Source organism: Schistocerca piceifrons, chromosome 2 (genome assembly GCF_021461385.2).
Source record: "Schistocerca piceifrons isolate TAMUIC-IGC-003096 chromosome 2, iqSchPice1.1, whole genome shotgun sequence".
Lineage (NCBI taxonomy): Eukaryota > Metazoa > Arthropoda > Insecta > Orthoptera > Acrididae > Schistocerca > Schistocerca piceifrons.
In genome coordinates, this window is record NC_060139.1 from 100,572,345 (window position 1) to 100,596,878 (window position 24,534).

At 45.1% G+C, this 24,534-nt stretch overlaps 1 protein-coding gene across 1 annotated transcript in view; it reads right to left on the minus strand.

The window, feature by feature from the left end:
• The window catches only part of LOC124777166, a 686,524-nt gene that overhangs the window by 423,656 nt on the left and 238,334 nt on the right, over positions 1-24,534 (minus strand). The window contains exon 3 of the mRNA XM_047252473.1: positions 20,143-20,341. Within this exon, the coding sequence (XP_047108429.1) occupies positions 20,143-20,341 (199 nt within the window). The remainder of the gene's footprint in view (positions 1-20,142; positions 20,342-24,534) is intronic.

A 24,534-nucleotide genomic window follows, 5' to 3' on the forward strand; every position in this document is an offset into this window, starting at 1 on the left:
TGCTTCGGGGTCTAGAAATTGAAATTTGTGTTGCGAGAAAATTAGAGACTAAGACGCTAGAATAATGAGAATAAGCGCTGTGTAGAGATTTAATAATAAATGTGACGGACGAATTGTGAAATGAAGAGCTGCTGGAATGAACGAGAGTTAAGTACTCATTGGAAAACTGTCACAAGAAATAAGTGCGACAGACATGAAGCTAGGTATGAAGAAACGTTTGGTTTGCAACTAGAGCCAGCAGGAAGGAAGAGGTGTGTTAAGCAGATCATAGAGAAGGCTGAGTGAAGTACAGTACAGATGAGTAAATGTATACGTGAAGAGTCGGGTGATTACGTAACACTAACATAAAAATAATGACTGGAAAGAAATAAGCGGTTGCAGTCAGTAACTTAACATCCTAAAGATGTTGTGTCTCCTCTAGTCAGACATTCAAAAACAAAAGAAAACAATTTACAGTTGAATGACAGTTATGGATACACAGTGTATTAATGAAAAGTAAAGAGAATACTTCGCAACTCGTGTAATATTCATGGAGGTTAGCAACAGCCAGATAAGAGGAATGTCCATATTTTCACTATAATTCCGGCCCGATAATCGGGTGATAGAGGCTATAGGGAAACCCGTGTACAATTTGTAGAAGAAGAAAGAGGAAGCAACAAAAGAGAGGACTACTTAGGTTAGAAAAGATGTAAGGCTGGCGCGAAGTTATACTCCTCTACAAATGAACCTGTACGTCGCGAAAACAATGATGGAAATAAAACAGAGTTTGAAGATTTGGGCTGAAGTTAAGCCCGAGGGAAAAAGATTCGCTGATGCAGTTGCCATCCACAGTGCAAGTCAGGCAGAATTAAAGGACCGGGTGTTGGCCGCTGTAGCCGAGCGGTTCTAGGCGCTTCAGTCCGGAACCGCGCTCTTGCTACGCTCGCAGGTTCGAATTCTGCCTCGGGCATGGATGTGTGTCACGTATGTAGGTTAGTTAGGTTTAAGTAGTTCTAAGTCTAGGGGACTGATGACATCAGATGTTAAGTCCCATAGTGCTTAGTGCCATTTGAAAGGACCGGATGAAGGGAATGAAGTGGCTAATGAGTACACATTGTACAGTGTGGTCAGAAGCAGTATGAAAGACTACTAAAGGGGTTGCAGGGTAGCTTGCGCTGAGAAAAAAATTGTTGAGAAAATTCGATACGGTGCGCAGTTTCCGAGTTCATTAGAATCGAAATTAGCCAATCAGGTCGCTGCGCGCGCAAATTCAAGCGGCCTCACTCTTCAATGCTGCACCACCAAATTCACTTGTTTCTTCAGATTTCTTGATAATATTGTTTTGCCCATTTGCTGACATGGAGCCTCTCTGCAGCTGTTCCTGTGAGAAAACTTCAACCCTGTTAACCCTTGACATCTATAGTCAATTCACGAAAGAAGTAAACAATCGTCGACAAGCGACAAACAGTGTACTGACGTCAAAACAGGAAACATTTCGCTGTCTGGCCGCTTATAGCGCCACATTTTCACCTGGTGGCAGAAAGCGGTACTATTATTTCTTTCAGCATTCTCAGCGAGTGCACCAGTTTATGAACATACCTACGATGTTTCAGCGTCCTGCGATGTATACAGTCCCCACTCCAGCACTCTGAACACCGTCAATTTAATTATAACCACCAAGTACATCCATCATGGACATGTCAACTATTCGAAAGCTGGCAAGTCGATTCTTGGTGATGTGACAGCAACCATCGAGCACAGCAGAGGGCTTAAAAAAAAAAAAAAAAAAAAAAAAAAAAAAAAAAAAAAAAAAAAATTAAAAAAAAAAATTATCTCGCGAAATCTTTGAGTTGCGAAATGCTACTAGCAGTCCAGATGGCACAATACACTCAAAAAGAAGGGGGGTACAATACCCAAGCAGCACCTCAAAACACACGCGTCTCTGTAGCTCTGTAGACTGTACCACTTGACGCTTGAGATGTGGTAAAGAGCGACGCCACTCTACAGTGGATGACTAAACGAGTGGTTTGGAGCGACGGATCAAGGTGTCACTTGGTGTAACCTGACGGAAGGGTTTGAGTTAGGCGAATGCCCGAAGAACCTTATCTGTTGCCATTTGTAGTGCCAACACTGAAGTACAGAGAAAAAATGTTCAAATGTGTGTGGAATCTTACGGGACTTAACTGCTAAGGTCATCAGTCCCTAAGCTTACACGCTACTTAACCTAAATTATCCTAAGGACAAACATAAACACCCACGCCCGATGGAGGACTCGAACCTCCGCCGGGACCAGCTGCACAGTCCCTGACTGCAGCGCCCAAGACCGCTTGGCTAATCGCGCGCGGCGAAGTAGAGAGGACGTGGTGTTGTGGATTGGGTGTGCTTTTCGAGGTAAGGGAGTGGTACCCTTATTGCGCCTAACAACACGCTGAATGCGGAACGATATGAATACATTTTACAGCATTGTGTATTGCGTGAAGTAGAGGGACGGTTGGAAGACAATTAAGGTTTATATCAGCATAATAACGGACGATGTCATAATGCAGTATCTGTGGGGCAATGATTTGTGAACATTAACATTCCTGAAAAACACTGGCCGACCAGAGTCCCGACCTGAATGCGATGGAACACTTTTAGAATAAGTTAGAACGTCGACTTCGCTGCAAAAACCCACCGTCCAACATCACTACCTCCTCCAGTTTCGGCAGCTGTGGAAGATTATATTGCCATTCGTCCTCAGACATTCAGACATCTCATTGAAAGTGTCTCCAGCAAAGTTCAAGCCATTATACAGACGAAGGACAGAGGCGCCCTATGTTGTCCTCTAATAGATGTCCGAACACTATTGGTCATGTGTTGCGAGGAAGAGGAGGAGAGAAGAAATCCATAGTTGATACACGAAGTGTCTCCTCATAGCCCCAAAGTTACAGCCTGGTGTTTTGTGAGTTGCTGTGGGCTTCTGCTTCAGAAATTTTGATATAATAATGATGGATATATCGTAACTCTGACATTTCCTCGATATTTTGTAAATCTAATTATGTGTCGGCACATTCTTTATGTCTTCAGTGTGAAAATGTGTATTAAACACACATTTGTTTACTGGACAGGAAAAAGTGTTTTTTGCTCGCGTGCAACGTGTATGTTTTTAAATTTCGGAATTCTGGCTGAAAATAACTGCGGTCTACAACAGTCGACACCAGAAATGTGGAACAATTTACGTACGGCTATTTTATAGTGTTGTTATAATAGTCCACATCATAAAAAGGCGAAATTATGGTGACTGTGCGTTGGCCTTACAGTGTATGAATCAGAATTAGTAAGGAGTATATCCGACACGTTTCTGGGAAACTTTTTGTCTAACAAGGATGCTATGACGTGGTCTTCACGTTCTGTACCTAGACTTAATCGCTACTGAGTTATTTTTACTGAGATTCTACCAACAGGAGAAGTAAGGAGTAGTAAGAGCTGCAATATCAGGAAAGCAGTATCAATATGTGCAAAGATGTGTTCACTAAATACTGGTAATCCTCTCCAATCACACTGAAAATATAACGCTATCACAAATATTTTTATTTTCCGGTTACGACTCTGCTTCATTACTGAATATGATGCGTCTACAGATTTTCAGCCTTAAAATAGCCTAATAGTCCTGCTCGCAGATTAATAATGATGATGCGTATGCAAGAAAATCAATCATACATTTATGACCTGCCTAGTATCACAAAAATAATACCTGTACAGTAGCGGCAGAAGATGAGAGTAAAACGCAGTACCAGCGGTAATCAATTCTCCCTACAATTGAGCTCTGATTTTGTTTATGCAGAGATTCCAGCGAGCACTGCTCTGGAGAGGACCAGAGTCTGTTATTAGACACTCAGAGCTGAAGAAATCTCTCTTGCAGGATACAACGGGTTCTGTGTGCTCCAGTCAGTGAGCACAACTGTTTAAAACTGGCTAATGGGTGTTGGTACTAGCTGGAAAGATACAACGACAGACAAAAAAATCATTGCACAATTCGAAGAAAGCCATTGCTCACAGTGAACGGTTATTTGCCCAACATTTCTCTTTAATGGTTGTCAGTCTTCTGATTGGTTTGATGCAACCCGCCACGACTTCTTCTTTATCACAGACGAGAAATTACAGTCAACGTCATCCATAATTTGTTGGATGTTTTCCGGTCCCTCTTCCCCTACAATAATATCATGGAAATTGTTTCTACGTGTCATAACACATGTCCTACGATCCTGTCTCCTCTTCTTGTCAGTGTTTCCAATATGTTCCATTCATCGCCGTTTCTGCAGAGAACCTCCTTTATTCTTATCTGGTCAGTCGACTTAATTTTCATCATTCTACTGTAACACCATTTCTCAAACGCTTCGATTCTTTTTTTTTCTCGGTTATTCCACAGTCCACGATTCACGAGGATACAATGCTGTCCTCCACACGTACATTCACAGAAATTTCATCTTGAAATTAAACCCTATGTTTGATACAAGCAGACTTTCTTTAGTGAGGAAAGCCCTCTTCGCCTGTGCTAGTCTGCTACTTCGTCCGTCAAGCGTTATTTTTCACACAGGTTCTCAGAATTCCCTCACCTCGTCAACTAGGTGGTCGCCAGTTTTGATAACTTCATCACTAATCTCATCTGTACTATTTCTCTTTGCTTAGGCCTTTTTTGTTTTTTGTGTACTCTCAATTACAGGGTGAACAGCAAAAGTCTGAAAAGTTTGTAAGTGTGTTGCATGGTAAATGGTGAAGAAAAATAATGTTTTGAAAAAAAAAAATTCGATACGTTGCGCCGTTACAAGTTAATTGACATTGAAGTTAGCCATTCAGGCCATTGCGCTCGCAAATTCAAGCGGCGGTCGCAAACGTGTTCTTCACTTGGTTTCCCAAATGTTCAAATGTGTGTAAACTCCTAAGGGTCCAAACTGCTGAGATCAACGGTCGCTAGACTTACACACTACTTAAACTAACTTACGCTAAGAACAACACACACACCCATGCCCGAGGGAGGACTCGAACCTACGGCGGGAGGGTCCGCGCAATCCGTGACATGGGGCCTCTAACCGCGCGGCCACTCCGCGCAGCTTGGTTTCTCAAAACCAAAAAAGAGAGCGATACAGAAATTGGACATGCGTTGGCAGTAAAGACTGAACCCGAGCTAAAGGCTGAGCAGTCTTGTGTGCTATCGTCTACGCTATGAGAATAACACAGTAATTATTCTCCCATGACGATTGTTGGTGAAGTTGCTATAGCTATAACCGACCGCGTAGCACTTGCCTCAAATTCTGGTCGACTGTGTCATGGGAACTGTCTCTCCCGTGGACAACAGTTCCAAAGATTTTGCGGCGCATTTTGTACTGGTATCCTTGCAAGATTCAGAATGTGCTCCAGATGAAGCAACAAGATAGGCTACAAGACCGTGACTTTGCCCTTCTTCTTTGGCCTTGATGGAAATGGATGACATGTAGCCAGGGAATATTCTTTGGACGGGAGAGGCATATTCTACTCTGGATGAGGCCGTAAAACACAAAACTGTCGCGTATGGGATTCTACTCCGCCACGTGTTGTGCAGGAACATCCACAGCACTCCGCTTGCGTGATTGTGTGGTGTGATTTCGCAAGCTCCTTCATTCTCGTTCCGTTTGTCCTCAAGGAGATGACACCTCGCAGGCCTGTTAGGTGTGCAGTGACATATGCAGGTTATAAGAGCTTCCTTCTGCGACACATGATTTGCAAGCACACAGCTGTGTCCACACCAATATTTTCATGCAAGATGTGGCATCACCACATGTCACTCGTCAGGGGAAAGATTTGTTTCGATAGCGAATGCATCTCTAGGCAATTACAAGATGTGTGGCCTTCCAGATCCCAGATAGTGCCTTTCTGGGATGTACCCGGATTCTTCCTGACCTGAAGGATAGCGAACGACGACTTATCGCTCTGATTACACTGGATAGGCTTCAATCAACTGCCGACCATGCCGTGTTACTTAGGTAGCATGTTGCTGAGTCGGGAGACCATACAAAACACGTGTAACTTTTGACCACATCCTAATTAACGTTCCAGAACCACCTCTATCATGTGTTTGATCCTTCCTCCCCTTTTCCTGCACCCTCACCACATTCTGACTGCTTACAGCACCATGTTTTCACTTGGTGGCAGAAAGTGAAACTATTATTATTTTCAGCAAACTCCATGAGCGCAAGGATTAATGAACATACCTACGATGTTTCAGCGTCCTGAGAGGTATACATCCCGCACTGCAGTACTCGGAACACTGTCAGTTTAATTGTAACCGATGAATAGACAACGTTCGAAGTCACTGACCTCTCCTGAGCGACCCACTGTGCTGTTACCGCTTCTATACTGACAACACAATACTCCCAAACACATTTTATACGGGCGAGTCCGCTTCTAGTGACGTCTACTGCTCATTTCCGCATTTCATAGGGCTGCGCTTCACAAAACGCACAAACACAATATTCGATGACTACATTAGCCATAAGTCACAACTGAAGTAAGTCAGCTGTTGCAAAATCCTGGGTGTAAAAATTTGAAGGGATATGAAATGGAACGATAAGATAGACTCATTCGTAGATAAACCAGCTGGCAGACTTTGATTAAGCCACGCAGGATAGACGTGTGGTCTGAGGCTCCTAGCCACGGTTCGCGGGGATCCCCCCCGTCGGAGATTCGAGTCCTCCCTTGGGCATGGGTGTATGTGTGTGTTGTCCTTAGTGTACGTTAGTTGAAGTTAGATTAAGTAGAGTGTAAGCCTAGGGACCGATGATCTCAGCAGATTGGTCCCACAGTACTTACCACTTTAGCTAACAGGCGCGACACTGGGAATGCAGTTTTTCCTGCACACGAAACGCTCGTGCAACCTATCTAGCAAGAGTGTATCGGATGCATACCAAATTGCTGTACAGGGAATATTGAACTTATACAAAGAACAGCAGGAAACGTGACAGAGTTGTTTATGTCTTTGCAGAGTGTCGCACAAATGCTGTCAGATGCTAAAGATATGCGCTAACTGCCCTACGAAAAACGAGGAGTCCGGCAACATATCTGACCATCTTGGGTGTCGACCCCGTCGGAAACATATCTGACCATCTTGGGTGTCGACCCCGTAGGGACTGCTAAGACAAGGTTAGACTAATCGCCGTGCATCGAGTTAATCTTTCTATGCTTTCTATGCTTCGCACGCGAATGGATGGGGACCAAACGCTAACGTATGGCACAGTCGGAAGCACCCTCTGTCAAGCCTTCACAGTATTTGCAGGGTATGTACGTGCATGTAGATTTTCCATAGAACCTCTTATCAGTGAATCATGTCCTCCTGCAATGTGGCACAAAACTATTCCGCTTTTAGGCAGATATTTCAGACTGCTACATATGACCAAGCACACAAGCAGAAACTGAGCTATGCAGTACATCTTCCCATCACTTTCCAACATTCTTAGATCACACGGATTGCAGGCGGTCTGACTTTTCTTGCATGTGGCTGTTGCATCTCGAAAATTTTAACGGTTGAAATGGCTCTGAGCACTATGGGACTTAACTTCTAATGTCATCAGTCCCCTAGAACTTAGAACTACTTAAACCTAACTAACCTAAGGACATCACACACATCCATGCCCGAGGCAGGATTCGAACCTGCGACAGTAGTTGTCGCTCAGTTCCAGACTGTAGCGCCTAGAACCGCTCGGCCACTCTGGCCGGCCGAAAATTTTACACCCAATCAGTACACACATAAGGAAAAAAATAGCAGCACCAAAAAGTAATTAGAGTAGGCTAGTGAAATTACGTTTGCCTTATGTAAGTGATTAACACAGCAAGATCGCAGGTTAATGTAAGCGCGAGATAAAACATTGCAAATGTGAAATTCTGGTATATTAATAACGTATGTAACCGGCAGAATGTTGAAGGCCAGCATGAAAATGTGCATGCATTGTGTTGTACATGTGCCGGATGTCAGTTTGTGGGAGTTACATGCCTGTTTTATTTGGTCGGTCGATACAGGGAGGGTTAATGCAGATTGTGGATGACGCTGGAGTTGTCTTCCTATGATGTCCCATATGGGTTCGATGATCGAGCAGTCCACGGCAACATGTCGACACTCTGTAGAGCATATTGGGTTGTAACATCGGTATGTGGGCGAGCATGATCCTGTTGGAAGACATCCCCTGGAATGCTGTTCACGAATGGCAGCACAACAGGTTGAATTCGCAGTCAGGGTGTGTGGGATAACCAGGAGAGCGCTACTGTTGTCATACGAAACCGATCTCGAGACCATAACTCCAGGTGTAGGTCCAGGGTGTTCAGAACGCATACTCATTGGTTGTAGGTCCTCAACCGGTCTCTTTCTGACCAACACACAGCCATCACTGACACCAAGGCAGAACCAGATTTGATCAGAATACACAACAGACCTCCAAGGAGCTCTCGCTTGACACCACTGAAGTTGGAAATAGCGGTGGTTTGGGGTCAGTGCAATGCAGGGCGTATGGCTCGGAGCTGTCCTTGAAGTGAGTGATTTGTAACATTTCCTTGTACCACTGTACTGTCAACAGCTGCTCAAATTGCTGCTGCAGATACAGTACGATACGCCAGAGCCATTCGCCGAGCACAATGGTCTTCCTTCTCGGTACTGCCTCGTGGGCGTCCGGAGCTGGTCTTCTTGGGACCTTACATTCCCGTGACCACCGCTTCCAGAAATCACGTTCAGTGGCCACATTGCTGCCAAGACTTCCTGCAATATCGCAGAAGCAACATCTAGCTTCTCGTGCCCTATTACACGACCTTGCTCGAACTCTGTGAGGTGTTGATAATGGCATCTTCGTCGCCTTAAAGGCATTCTTGACTAACATCAACTCTCCACATCCAACTCAGAGATAACTAAGGCTCACGACCGTGACAGCTTGTATTTAAAGCGAACCTGATGTGCATCCTCATAATCTTGCTACTAGAGTCATTCTTATGCGACTGGTATGGAATTTGAACAGACTTCATCTCTCAGATGTAGAATCACGCCAACCAATTTACGTTCATCCCGCACAACTCCTTCTTGTGTTGCAATTTTTTCTGTCAGTGTAGTTAGCCCTGCGGAAGTCACCATTGCGTTTCATCTCGGTATAGTTTAAGGGCGAAACTACACTCCTGGAAACTGAAATAAGAACACCGTGAATTCATTGTCCCAGGAAGGGTAAACTTTATTGACACACTCCTGGGGTCAGATACATCACATGATCACACTGACAGAACCACAGGCACATAGACACAGGCAACAGAGCATGCACAATGTCGGCACTAGTACAGTGTATATCCACCTTTCGCAGCAATGCAGGCTGCTATTCTCCCATGGAGACGATCGTAGAGATGCTGGATGTAGTCCTGTGGAACGGCTTGCCATGCCATTTCCACCTGGCGCCTCAGTTGGACCAGAGTTCGTGCTGGACGTGCAGACCGCGTGAGACGACGCTTCATCCAGTCCCAAACATGCTCAATGGGGGACAGATCCGGAGATCTTGCTGGCCAGGGTAGTTGACTTACACCTTCTAGAGCACGTTGGGTGGCACGGGATACATGCGGACGTGCATTGTCCTGTTGGAACAGCAAGTTCCCTTGCCGGTCTAGGAAAGGTAGAACGATGGGTTCGATGACAGTTTGGATGTACCGTGCACTATTCAGTGTCCCCTCGACGATCACCAGTGGTGTACGGCCAGTGTAGGAGATCGCTCCCCACACCATGATGCCGGGTGTTGGCCCTGTGTGCCTCGGTCGTATGCAGTCCTGATTGTGGCGCTCACCTGCACGGCGCCAAACGCGCATACGACCATCATTGGCACCAAGGCAGAAGCGACTCTCATCGCTGAAGACGACACGTCTCCATTCGTCCCTCCATTCACGCCTGTCGCGACACCACTGGAGGCGGGCTGCACGATGTTAGGGCGTGAGCGGAAGACGGCCTAACGGTGTGCGGGACCGTAGCCCAGCTTCATGGAGACGGTTGCGAATGGTCCTCGCCGATACCCCAGGAGCAACAGTGTCCCTAATTTGCTGGGAAGTGGCGGTGCGGTCCCCTACGGCACTGCGTAGGATCCTACGGTCTTGGCGTGCATCCGTGCGTCGCTGCGGTCCGGTCCCAGGTCGACGGGCACGTGCACCTTCCGCCGACCACTGGCGACAACATCGATGTACTGTGGAGACCTCACGCCCCACGTGTTGAGCAATTCGGCGGTACGTCCACCCGGCCTCCCGCATGCCCACTATACGCCCTCGCTCAAAGTCCGTCAACTGCACATACGGTTCACGTCCACGCTGTCGCGGCATGCTACCAGTGTTAAAGACTGCGATGGAGCTCCGTATGCCACGGCAAACTGGCTGACACTGACGGCGGCGGTGCACAAATGCTGCGCAGCTAGCGCCATTCGACGGCCAACACCGCGGTTCCTGGTGTGTCCGCTGTGCCGAGCGTGTGATCATTGCTTGTACAGCCCTCTCGCACTGTCCGGAGCAAGTATGGTGGGTCTGACACACCGGTGTCAATGTGTTCTTTTTTCCATTTCCAGGAGTGTAGTAGCAGAAACTTCCTTCTAAAGTTTAGATTTTCCTGAAAGAACGGACGAAAACAGGGGTGTACCGATTTGACTGGTAGAATCTGCATTAAGAATAGTAGTATTAGTAGTTGGATCCATAATTCAGAGGTTAATAATACACTACTGACCATTGAAATTGCTACACCAAGAAGAAATGCAGATGATAAACAGGAATTCATTGGACAAATATATTATACTAGAACTGACATGTTATTACATTTTCACGCAATTTGGGTGCATAGATCCTCAGGAATCAGTACCCACAACAACCACCTCTGGCCGTAATAACGGCCTTGATACGCCTGGGCATTGAGTCAAACAGAGCTTGGATGGCGTGTACAGCTTCAACGCGATACCACAGTTCATCAAGAGTAGTGACTGGCGTATTGTGACGAGCCACTTGCTCGGCCACCATTGACCAGACGTTTTCAGTTGCTGAGATATCTGTATCCATAAAGGCGCGTACAGGACCTGCAACATGCGGTCGTGCATTATCCTACTGAAATGTAGGGTTTCGCAGAGATCGAATGAAGGGTAGAGCCACGGGTCGTAACACATCTGAAATGTAACGTCCACTGTTCAAGGTGCCGTCAATGCGAACAAGAGGTGACCGGGACGTGTAACCAATGGCACCCCATACCATCACGCCGGGTGATACGCCAGTATGGCGATGACGAATACACGCTTCCAATGTGCGTTCAACGCGATGTCGCCAAACACGGATGTGACCATCATGATGCTGTAAACAGAACCTGCATTCATCCGAAAAAATGACGTTTTGCCATTCGTGCACCCAGGTTCGTCGTTGAGTACACCATCGCAGGCGCTCCTGTCTGTGATGAAACGTCAAGGGTAACCGCAGCCATGGTCTCCGAGCTGCTGCAAACGTCGTCGAACTGTTCGTGCAGATGGTTGTTGTCTTGCAAACGTCCCCATCTGTTGACTCAGGGATCGAGACGTGGCTACACGATCCATTATAGCCATGTGGATAAGATGCCTGTCATTTCGACTGCTAAGGTTCGAGGCCGTTGGGATCCAGCACGGCATTCCGTATTACTCTCCTGAACCCACCGATTCCATATTCTGCTAACAGTCATTGGATCTCGACCAACGCGAGCAGCAATGGCGCGAAACGATAAACCGCAATCGCGACAGGCTACAATCCGACCTTTATCAAAGCCGGAAACTTGATGGTGCGCATTTCTCCTCCTTACACGAGGCATCACAACAACGTTTCACCTGGCAACGTCGGTCAACTGCGGTTTGTGTATGAGAAATCGGTTGGAAAGTTTCGTCATGTCAGCACGTTGTAGGTGTCGCCACCGTCGCCAACCTTGTGTGAATGCTCAGAAAAGCTAATCATTTGCATATCACGGTATCTTCTTCCTGTCGGTTAAATTTCTCGTCTGTAACACGTCATCTTCGCGATATAGCAATTTTAACGGCCAGTAGTGTAATTTGGTATTGGTGTAAAGTTGGTTCCCTTTATTCGTTTTCCTTTTTGTAGTATTATGACATTTTTTGTAATGTTTGTAAGTATCAGGTAGAAATAACAAATATAATTATCTCAATATGCAGTGTAGAAGAGTGATCGACTTGAAGAAACATTACGTTTCACAGACTCTGTGTTCATTCGATCATCACTCCATGAATGCTGAAGACTATGACACCCTCACGTCAGTAATCGTGTTATCCATTATCGGTGTTTTCAGTTGTACATTTCTGCTTCCCCTTTGATTTTTGTTACATACCTACCATGGTACGCACAAATTGAGCAAACAGATTGTTTGGTTGCGTCACAAGCAGCGACGGTCAAGATATGCGGCCTATCTCCAGCGTGAACCTTTGAGGAATTATACGTTAACAAGAATCTTTTCGACAGCCTGTATTTCAGAGGCGGACTAACTTTGAATTCTCTTGCGACATCGACCTCTCTTTGACCTGCTTCCAATCACTGTCTTACGCCGCACCAATATATCGAACTAATGTTGCCTGTTAACCATTTCCACCGCTCCCAAAAAACACTGTGTTACACAAGCACCGTACATTAAACAGTATGACGTTCTCAGTGAAGCACGCGACAGACACATTAGCTCTTTTGTATTGCTTCACCGCGATATCGAACGGCTTTTTCCTTGTGCCATCCCAGATTGATTTTTTGGGAAAATAAATTTGTCTCTCAACTTTGCATATTTATTCCTAAATTTGTGATGTGGCTCTATTATTGTTGTTGTTTCTTATGATTATTTCCTTAGCATTTCCTCTAAATCTACATGTTCTGGACAGCAATGTGAAAAGACCAAATGCACAACACATTACCTTGCTTAATATGGTGTAGGAAAACCGTTGGCATTCAAAATACAGTACTGGCCATTAAAATTGCTACACCACGAAGATGGCATGCTACAGATGCGAAATTTAACCGACAGGAAGAAGATGCTGTGATATGCAAATGATTAGCTTTCCAGAGCATTCACACAAGGTTGGCGCCGGTGGCGACACATACAACGTGCTGACATGACGAAACTTTCCAACCGATTTCTCATACACAAACAGCCGTTGACCGGGGTCGCCTGGTGAAACGTTGTTGTGATGCCTCGTGTAAGGAGGAGAAATGCGTACCATCACGTTTCCGACTTTGATAAAGATCGGATTGTAGCCCATCGCCATTGCGGTTTATCATATCGCCACATTGCTGCTTGCGTTGGTCGAGATCCAATGGCTGTTAGCAGAATATGGAATCGTTGGGTTCAGGAGAGTAATACAGAATGCCGTGCTGGACCCCAATGGCCTCGTATCACTAGCAGTCGGGATGACAGGCATCTTATCCGCATTGCTATAACGGATCGTGCAGCCACGTCTCGATCCATGAGTCAACAGATGGCGACGTCTGGAAGACAAAAACCATCTGCACGAACAGTTCGACGACGTTTGCAGCAGCATGAACTATCAGCTCGGAGACTCTGGCTGCGGTTACCCTTGACGCTGCAACACAGACAGGAGCGCCTGCGATGGTATACTCAACGACGAACCTGGGTACAGGAATGGAAAAACGTCATTTTTCCGGATGAATGCAGGTTCTGTTTACAGCATCATGATGGTCGCATCCGTGTTTAGCGACATCTCGGTGGACGCACATTGGAAGCGTGTATTCGTCATCGCCATACTGGCGTATCACCAGACGTGATGGTATGGGGTACCATTGGTTACACGTCTCGGTCACTTCTTGTTCGCATTGACGGCACTTTGAACAGTGGACACTACATTTCAGATGTGTTACGACCCGTGGCTCTACCCCTCATTTGATCCCTGCGCCCGCATCTCGTGGTCGTGCGGTAGCGTTCTCGCTTCCCACGCCCGGGTTCCCGGGTTCGATTCCCGGCGGGGTCAGGGATTTTCTCTGCCTCGTGATGGCTGGGTGTTGTGTGTTGTCCTTAGGTTAGTTAGGTTTAATTAGTTCTAAGTTCTAGGCGACTGATGACCTCAGCAGTTGAGTCGCATAGTGCTCAGAGCCATTTGAACCATTTTTGATCCCTGCGAAACCCTACATTTCAGCAGGATAATGCACGACCGGATGTTGCAGGTCCTGTACGGGCTTTTCTGGATACAGAAAATGTTCGACTGCTGCCCTGGCCAGCACATTCTCCAGATCTCTCACCAAATGAAAACGTCTGGTCAATGGTGGCCGAGTGACTGGCTCGTCACAATAAACCAGTCCCTACTCTTGATGAACTGTGGTATCGTGTTGAAGCTGCATGGGCAGCTGTACCTGTACACGGCATCCAAGCTCTTTTTGACTTAATGCCTAGGCGTATCAAGGCCGTTATTACGGCCAGAGGTGGTTGTTTTGGGTACTGATTTCTCAGAATCTATGCACCCAAATTGCGTGAAAATGTAATCACATGTCAGTTCTAGTATAATATATTTGTCCAATGAATGCCCGTTTATCATCTGCATTTATTCTTGGTGTAGCAATTTTAATGGCCAGTTGTGTAGCTTCCAATAGCCTCGGAATGTATAAATACAGATCCTGTATGGTTCTCAAGGGAATCTTATACCATTCCTCCCACAAAGTAGTGGTAAGTGCAGGTAGCGATGACAGAGGTGTACTGTGATAACGCATCTGTTTCTCCAAAGTAGACAACAAAGTCTCAATACTATTAAGATCTGGGCGATGCGAGCTTTGTGAGCAGGGGCCCTGTCGCCTTGAAACATAGCATCACCTTTAGTCAACAATGTTATACAGTGGGATGGTCAGGATCAGCCAAAATGCTGACATAATGCCTGGCATTAATGTGACCCTCCACAGTAATTATGGGGTCAATGGAATACCACGATATGGCTGTCCAAGTCATAACCGAACCTCCGCCATGTTTCACATTTGAACGCAAACTCGCCCAGTTTGAAACAATACTCCTCCTACCAAATGACTTTCTTCCATTGCTCCATAGCGAAGGTTTTATGGCCTCAGAATCACGTATTCCTGTAACGGACAAATGGTTCAAATGGCTCTGAGCACTATGGGACTTAACATCTGAGGTCATCAGTCCCCTAGACTTAGAAACTACTTAAACCTAACTAACCTATGGACATCACACAAATCCATTCCCGAGGCAGAATTCGAACCTGTGATCATAGCAGCAGCGTGATTCCGGACTGGAGCACCTAGAACCGTTCGGCCACGGCAGCCGGCTGTAAAGAAAATTTGCATTACTGATGAGGTGTTTTGGAATTCCAATTTTCCATGCAATTCTCCAGTAATGGAGCCCCCTTCGTGTTGTTTTGGTGCTGACAGGGTTCACGAGTGCTACATTCGACTCTGAGGTGACCTCTGCAGCTGTCGTCCGCTTATTTTTCGTCACAATCCTCTTCAATAAGCGTCTGCCACGATCACTGAGCACACACACTTTCGGCCACGTTGTGACTTAGCGGATGGAGTTTCTCCGCTTTCCCTGTATGTTGTATAAACCTTCGATACGATGGCCTCTTGAAACTCCAAACACCTCAGCTCTCTTGGTTACGGAAACACCAACCATACGAACATCACGAATTTGCCCACGTTCGAATACATTTAGCTTCGACAATGCACTCATAACTACACAGAACAATGTTCTGACCACGACTTGACATTGCGCAGGTCCGCCCATGGTCAAATACAACAACGAAACCTGCAGGTTTTGGTCAACATCTATATTTATGTAAAAGCATGCATTTCTCGCACTGTTTCCATAATTTTGTCCAACACTGTATTTCTACAATTGTACGCTGCTCCCCAGTGAAATTGGAACATCGTGAAAGAGGCATGCAAGAGACATGCAAGAAACAACAAATTAGCATGCAGTTTACTACGCACCATATGCAAATAATTAGCTTTTCAGCACCACTGCAGTTAAGTCTGTCATTCAGAAATGGTATCTGAACGTTGGTTATTTACCAGGAAGACTACGTTAAGCCTCGTGTATGGTGAAATGGCTACATATCGGAACAGGAAAGTCAGTTGGCTATCGGGACTACGGTTATCATTCACCAATATTGCAGTTCACTTTGGCTATGGTCCCACGACTCTCATGCGAATATGAAATCGACGTGCTTGGGAAGGTCATATTGCATGCCATGCACGACCTCAGTGTCATCACACGACTAGCACCTGAGAAGACCGGCATACTGTTCGCTCCACCTTCTAGGAGTCAGGAAATGGGCTTTTTTGCAGCAAGTTAAGTATTCACTCTAACAGTATGAAGGCTTCTGGATCATCACGGACTGCTCCACATGACAGGAGGGTGCGACCCGTCGGCAGTGGCACGCCCAGTGACAGCATCTGACATACGCGTTGCATCGTGTCATCTTTTCACACGAGTCCAAGTTCTCTGTACACCATCACGAGGGACTTATCTGTGTGTGATGACTCTGAGGAGAAAAAACGTTGCCACAATGGAATCGCGGTCGTCAGTCTGGCAGCTAGAATGATGCTGTGGAAGGGTACCCAGCACGACCACCTCAGGTTCGCATAATTTTGACAACAGTAGTTACTTTTCTGACATGTTACGGTTGGTGGTTGGACTCTATCTTCTAGATCTCCGTCGTACTACCTTTCAACAAGATAACGCAAGACCTTTACATGTCAGTGCTGTCCCGGCCTATCTCAATTCAAACGGTGTTCGAGTGTTTCCCCTGACAGCACATTCTACAGATCTCTTACCACTGAAAACGGTTTTCCATGAGACTGGTATGTCACCAACTATTACTGATGAACTCTGGCTCTAAGAGTTGAAGTAGAATACAGTGACTTATCACTATCTGTCGTTCACTTGATGGCGAGCTGCGTTAATGTTATTGCAAGAGGTGACAGCTCTCAGTGTAAATGCACCCACTTATCCTACGAATTAAATCATGTATTTGCACAATACGCAAAATTTCGATATTTACTGTTCTTTCTGGCGTTGCATATTGCCAGAAGTACCAGAAGTATAGATTCATAATGGAAATGAGATACATGAGGCTCCTTGGAAGCTGGAAAGGGCGAAGATATCGAGATGTAAGAGCGCAGTGGAAGGGACATAATTGTTGCCTTAGGTTTGCGTTACAGTAATAACTATCCAGAGATAAAGATAGCGCAGTGTGATCCCACAGTAATGAAACATTACAGGTGTGTGCTAGATTGCAAGAATGCTAAATGTGAAATGAAAACGTAAGGAATTGTGGCTCGGAACACGCATTTAATCTGTCAGTAAGTGTTTTAGGATGTACGATGGTGGTGTGATAAGTTTGGTAAATTTCCATGAGAAAATGGAATATTTTTGTTGCACTTTCATGGTTGGTAAGCTTGATATTCCAAGGATTATATAAAGAATTTGAACAATGTACAGCATACAGTTCATTGTTGACAGGCGTCCGAATTGATCAAGGTTTAGACTGCGATTGAAAATGGAGAAAACCGCGGCTCGTGCTGTTATCAAACTTTTTCATTTGAAGTGTCGGAGTGACACACAAATCAAAATAGAGTTGTATGAAGTTTACGTGAAATTAGCACCATGTACTTTCATATTAATGAATTCAATCGTGGTCGGACAAGCACGGGAGACTAAGTGCGCCCCGGCCGTCCGCTTGAGTTAATCATAAAGAAAACCACTGACAAAATCCATGATATAGTAATGCGAGGCCGCCGAATAAAAATTCGTGACATTTCTGAGACTGTAGACATCCCAACTGAGTGAGTGCACAATATTCTCCGCGGAAAATTGGCTATGTATAAGCTGTGGGCGAAGTGGGTGCCGCGATTGCTCAATCGACCAAAAGGACAACATTTCAACACAAAGTCTGGCAATGTTTAATTGCAATCCGCAAGACTTTTGCACCGATTTGTGGCGGTTGATGAAACCTGGATCAATCATTACACACCAGAGTCAAAACGACAATCAAAACAATGGACAAATACTGATGAAAGTGCACCGAAGAAGGTAAAGATCATTTTGTCAGCTGGTAAGGTGATGGCCACTGTTTTTTCGGATTCCCTAGGAATAATCCTCATAGATTACAATGGAAAAAGACAGAACCAAAACAGAACCCTAAACACTTCAGTGTTGGACGTTTGGAACTTGCGTTGACTGAAAGCAAACCAAGACTGGCACGCAAGAAATTGCTCTTTCACCAGGATAATGCACCATCCCAAATATCACCGATAACAATAGTTAGAGTGCATGAGCTTTCTTTAAACTGGCTCCTCATCCACCCTATTCACCAGACTTAGCCACAAGTAACCTTTTCCTGTTCTCTAACTTGAAAGTTTGTCTTACTGGGAAGAAATTTTTATGAAGTGAGGAAGTGACAGTTGCAGTCAACGAGTATTTTGCAGAGTTTGACAGAACGTATTTTTCCAATAGAATCAAAGAGCTGGAGGTTCGTTGGAATATTCCTCAAAGGAGATTCTATCGAGAAGTAAGGTGAGTTGTTTCTCAAACTTACTAAATCACTTTTGTGCATCTGCTATAAAGAGAAATTTTGACTCTGAACTACATACACACAAGCTCAACTGATTTAGAGACAACTAATAATTGTATGGTTTTGCAAGACTGAGCGAACAAGCCATTAATTCCATATTTGTATGACAGTCATTGGATACCGACCTAAGGGAGATGGAATATGGCAGAACAGTAAACTGCTCTCTCTGTAGTACACGATCCTGCTGTTGCCGAATTCTGACACGTGGCGGCAGTCGTTTCTAGTAGGCATAACACGATCTTTTCACAAACAGTGTATGCTATATCGACCTGGTAGTCACTTCCTCTGCTCACCATGCAGGCTATGCGGGCAGCTGCCCCGCCAAGAGGACATACCTATATGGCTCTTATCAAAACAGAGATATTCTCCGTGTATTGCCTGGGCTGTTTGCCGCGGAGTTACACGGCGCCTCTACAGAAACTGGGGGCGCCAACTCATCGACAGGCAGCGTACCTGACGCAGCGGAGAACGCTATCAGCAGGACACTATTTTCCACATTTAGTAGGGCATGTGGGCGGGCTTTGGACACTGAACGAAAGTAAACACAGGAACCAGACACTTCTAGGGACGCAGGAGTGGCGGTTTCAAATGTAGTGCTGGGCCCGTGCACCATCTGACCTCACTCTGCCGCGGCGGGACAGAACTGCTAGGAGCTACCCAATTTGCCATCCGTGCATGCGTCACTTTGACCTTCTCTGGAAGGTTCCAGACACTGTCGTTGCACCTATATAAGCAGAACACCGTGCCTGCACTGGCAGTCTGTAATTTTAACTTTTGATGACTATGGTAGAGACAGATACTGAAAGCTCGAGTATTTTATTCAAAGTTCAGGTAGCTTACAAACCGAGAATATTTTACTGAAGCAAGGGGTCATGAAAGATTCCGTGGATACAGGACACTACTCACCTGTGCCAGGCCATGTGCCATCTCAGCGCCACACGGATACCCATCCACTCTCGACTATTTAGGCTACCGCCAGACTGCAAAAAGTTAGGTAGTTTGTTGGTTGATGTGGGGGGAGGGGACGAAACAGCGAGGCCATCGGTCCCATCGTATTAGGGAAGGATGGGGAAGAAAGTCGGCCGTGTCCTTTGAAAGGAACCATTCCGGCATTTGCCTGAAGCGATTTAGGGAAATCACGGAAAACCTAAATCAGGATGGCCAGACGTGGGTTTGAACCGTCGTCCTTCCGAAAGCGAGTTCAGCGCGGAAACCACTGCATCATCTCTCTCTGTCTGCAAAACGTCAGTTACGCCCTACGCTTCAAATTGGCAATACCGGCAGTTCCATCTGGCCGCGTCAGCACTTCAGTTCCAGCGGTACCACTTGGCAGTAGCAGCAGTTTCGTCTCAGCGCTCCACGCCAATGGACGCGGCCTCAAATTTCAAATGGCTCTAAGCACGATGGGCGTAAACATCTGAGGTCATCAGTTGCCTAGAACTTAGAACTACTTAAACCTAACTAACCTAAGGTCATCACACACATCCATGCCCGAGGCACGATTGGAATCTGCGACCGTAGCGGTCGCGCGGTTCCAGACTGAAGCAGTGTCGGGACTCACCGGTGACGGTGCAGGGCACGTTGCGCAGGCTGCCGGTGAAGATCTTGAGGACGGCGAGCCCGATGTAGGCGGCGAGCAGCGCGGCGATGTGGCACATGAGCGTGCGGCCGTGCAGGTTCTGCAGCGTGGGCAGGCACGCGTACACGGCCAGCGTGAAGCCCAGGCACGCCACCGACAGCACCAGGCCCGCCGACTCCAGCTGCAACACGAACACGTGCCGGCCGGCTCAGACTGGCCGCTGAGCCGTGTCAAACATACGCAGTTCGTAATACACGAAAAATGTCATACTACCGCCTTGAGCTGCTAGTAAAATACGCTACTGGCCATTAAAATTGCTACACCAAGAGGAAAGCAGATGATAAACGGGTATTCATTGGACAAATATATTATACTAGAACTGACATGTGATTGCATTTTCACGCAGTTTGGGTGGATAGATCCTGAGAAATCAGTACCCAGAACAACCACCTCTGGCCGTAATAACGGCCTTCATACTGCTGGGCATTAAGTCAAACAGAGCTTGGATGGCGTGTACAGGTACAGCTGCCCATGCAGCTTCAACACGATACCACAGTTCATCAAGAGTAGTGACTGGCGTATTGTGACGAGCCAGTTGCTCGGCCACCATTGACCAGACGTTTTCAATTGGTGAGAGATCTGGAGAATGTGCTGGCCAGGGCAGCAGTCGAACATTTTCTGTACCCAGAAAGGCCCGTACAGGACCTGCAACATGCGGTCGTGCATTTTCCTGCTGAAATGTAGGGTTTCGCAGGGATCGAATGAAGGGTAAAGCTGATCTGAGCGAGCCTTTACGGGGCCGGCCGGGGTGGCTGAGCGTTTCTAGGCGCTACATACAGTCTTGAACCGAGCGACAGCTACGGTCGCAGGTTCGAATCCTGCCTCGGGCATGGATGTGTGTGATGTCCTTAGGTTAGTTAGGTTTAAGTAGTTCTAAGTTCTAGGGACTGATGACCTCAGCAGTTAAGTCCCATAGTGCTCAGAGGTTTTTGAACCATTTTGAAGGGTAGAGCTACGGCTCGTAACACATCTCAAACGTAACATCCACTGTTCAAAGTCCCGTCAATGTGAACAAGAGGTGACCGAGACGTGTAACCAATGGCACCCCATACCATCGCGCCGGGTGATACGCCCGTATGGCGATGACGAACACACGCTTCCAATGTGCGTTCACCGCGATATCGCCAAACACGGATGCGACCATCATGATGTTGTAAACAGAACCTGCATTCATCCGAAAAAATGACGTTTTGCCATTCGTACACCAAATTTCGTCGTTAGAGTACACCATCACAGGCGCTCCTGCCTGTGATGCAGCATCAAGGGTAACCGCAGCCATGGTCTCCGAGCTGATAGTCAATGCTGCTGCAAACGTCGTCGAACTGTTCGTGCAGATGGTTGTTGTCTTGCAAACGTCCAAATCCGTTGACTCAGGGATCCAGACGTGGCGGCACGATCCGTTAGAGCCATGCGGATAAGACGCCTGTCATCTCGACTGCTAGTGATACGAGGCCGTTGGGGTCCAGCACGGCGTTCCGTATTACCCTCCTGAACCTACCGATTCCATATTCTGCTAATAGTCATTGGATCTCGACCAACGCGAGCATCAATATCGCGATACTCTAAACTGCATTCGCGATAGGCTACAAACCGACCTTCATGAAAGTCGGAAACGTGATGGTACGCATTTCTCCTCCTTACACGAGGCATCACAACAACGTTTCACCACGCAAAGCCGGTCAACTGCTGTTTGTGTATGAGAAATCAGTTGGAAACTTTCCTCATGTCAGCACATTGTAGGTGTCGCCACCGGCGCCAACCTTATGTGAATGCTCTGAAAATCTAATCATTTCCATATCACAGTATCTTCTTCCTGTCGGTTAAATTTCGCGTCTGTAGCACGTCATCTTCGTGGTGTAGCTATTTTCATGGCCAGTAGTGTATTTACTGCACAGTTTCGACGTCTTCAAAAACGCCATTTTTGGCTTTGTTATGATGATTTAAAATGGGTCTCGGCCCGAAACTAGTCATCGAATGAATGAAGAATGTTTTGCAACTTGGACTGGTTTTTCCTTCTACTACCATCATGTTAATCGAAATATAAAATCCTTATGATCAAGCTATAAAACCGTTAATAATACACTTTTCTCATATCGCAACACAAATTACCTCGTCAGTCTGTAAAAACTGTGTTAGGGACTGTACTCATTCATGATAAAACTGTAATCGGCGTTAATTTGTGAACAGATTCATACGACTCTGTTGTGAATACTTTTAGGAAACTGCTGATAGTCATATGACTAAATGAGGTTGTAGAAGTAAATTATTTTAGTAACAGCTCAAGACGGTAATATGAACTCTTTTAAATACATAAGAGCTGTAGCGCGCACTTCCTGAAAATATTTTAGTTCATAATACATGTTCAATGTCATACTGTCACTTCTGCTGACGGCCTTTTGCTGTATTTTCTTAGTGTTGCGACACACTTAACTTACGTATGTTATTTTGCTACTGTCGTTTATTCACATACAGACTATTCATGTAACTCTCAAACTGTTTCAGAATAATAATTAACGTTTAATATTTTAACAATAATTGCTATATGAACAGTTTTTTCTTATAAGAAACGATCATAATATTTTACACATACTTTTTGCAAGGGAGATAACATTTTCTGCAAATTATGAGACCATTTGAACCTGATTGTATCTGTAATTTTATTCTTGCACACTACCATATGTTTCATATTTTGTATCTGAAGACATGTATTGTTCAAATCTTAGCGCTTCATTGCCTATTTAACACAGTTTTCAGTATGCTGTATTTCGAAAATTTGCTATAAAATGACATTACAACTATTAGTTTTGCACGTTTTGCTTACCATTATGACTAATAATGATCCATAAAACAAATTAATTAAAATATGATTAATTACCTAGTTTCCATGCAAAAGTTTTGGCACCTGTACAACTAAAGTCAAAATTCGAGAGGTTATATATTACCGGTTCCATTGTGCTAGCAATCATCTTCAAATCATAAATATTGTTACAGCGCGTAACACTGATTTTTATGACTCAGCACTTCAATGTTCAACATGCCACATATTACACTCTATAACAATATTTTATGACCTGTAGATGATTATTAGCATAATTGAAACCGGTAATATCGTTTTATAAATTCCTTATAAATAAATTATAAAAATAAAAATAAATAAATAAATTATTCCATATAAATAAATTAAGATCGCTGTTCCACATTGTTGACTATGTCAAGCCTTATGAAGTCGAAGTAGTGTATTTTGCTTGTACTTACCTTTATGAATAAGAATCCATATTGATGAAAAGCGAAAGTGTTTGCCTCTTACATACGACTAAACTGCTGAACAGATTTTGATGAAATTTGGTACGGAGATAACTTGTATGCTGAGGAAGAACGTAGACTACTTTAGAAACTGTGCAGTATAATAAGCGAATTAGTAAAATGTTTACTCTTTGCAACTGCTATTTACTCTTTGACTTTTTAACTCCCATTATATTTGTGAAAATACTTTCATTGGTTGATACAGTCTAATTAACACGATTCAACTTAATGAATCCAAAGCTTATACTATCAATGTGTTTAATCCATACTTCTGTACTTATGCCTGTCTGTTATCTTTTCATGACGAAACTGATAAACCAATTTCGATGAAATTTAGTATGGCGTTATCTCGAACCCTGGGGAAGATCATACGATATTTTACAAAGTAAAAAAATAAAAAAATAATAATAATGAAAAGTCGTTCCCTAAAAGGGGGAATTAGGGAATGAAACATCTTTCTTTACATGAGTGAACATAAATCACCTTAAAAATCATTAAATTTATTGCATAATATACACACTATATAACGTATAGGCACTCCAATAGCACAATGCGTAAATGCACAGTCCTGCCAACACCCTTCCGCACGTGCCACACGGCAGTGGTTCTGCATGTGTCGTCGCACCATGCATTCAGACAGTTAAGTGAAAGAGGGCAGGGTGCACATCACGACTTGCATTTGCCTGAACAGACAGACGCTTGAAGGGAGCTGACATTATTGCACATACAACAGCTTGCTTACTCACCTTCGCTCATCATAACAAAACTACTGATATGTGAGTGCAGCAATGGGTAACTATTCGTACATGAATAACTGCTAAATAGGCCATGCTAATAGGATACTAACCACTGTGAAACATTTATATCAAGAAATTGTAGTGCTGTTAGACTTATAAATGTTATACAGTACCATTTGTAACGTCCCACCTTGAGCTTATGCGATGAGTCAGCTGAATTTTGGAATTATGACGAGTGCAGTTTCTAGGTGAAGGTTCATTGTAGCCAGTGTAA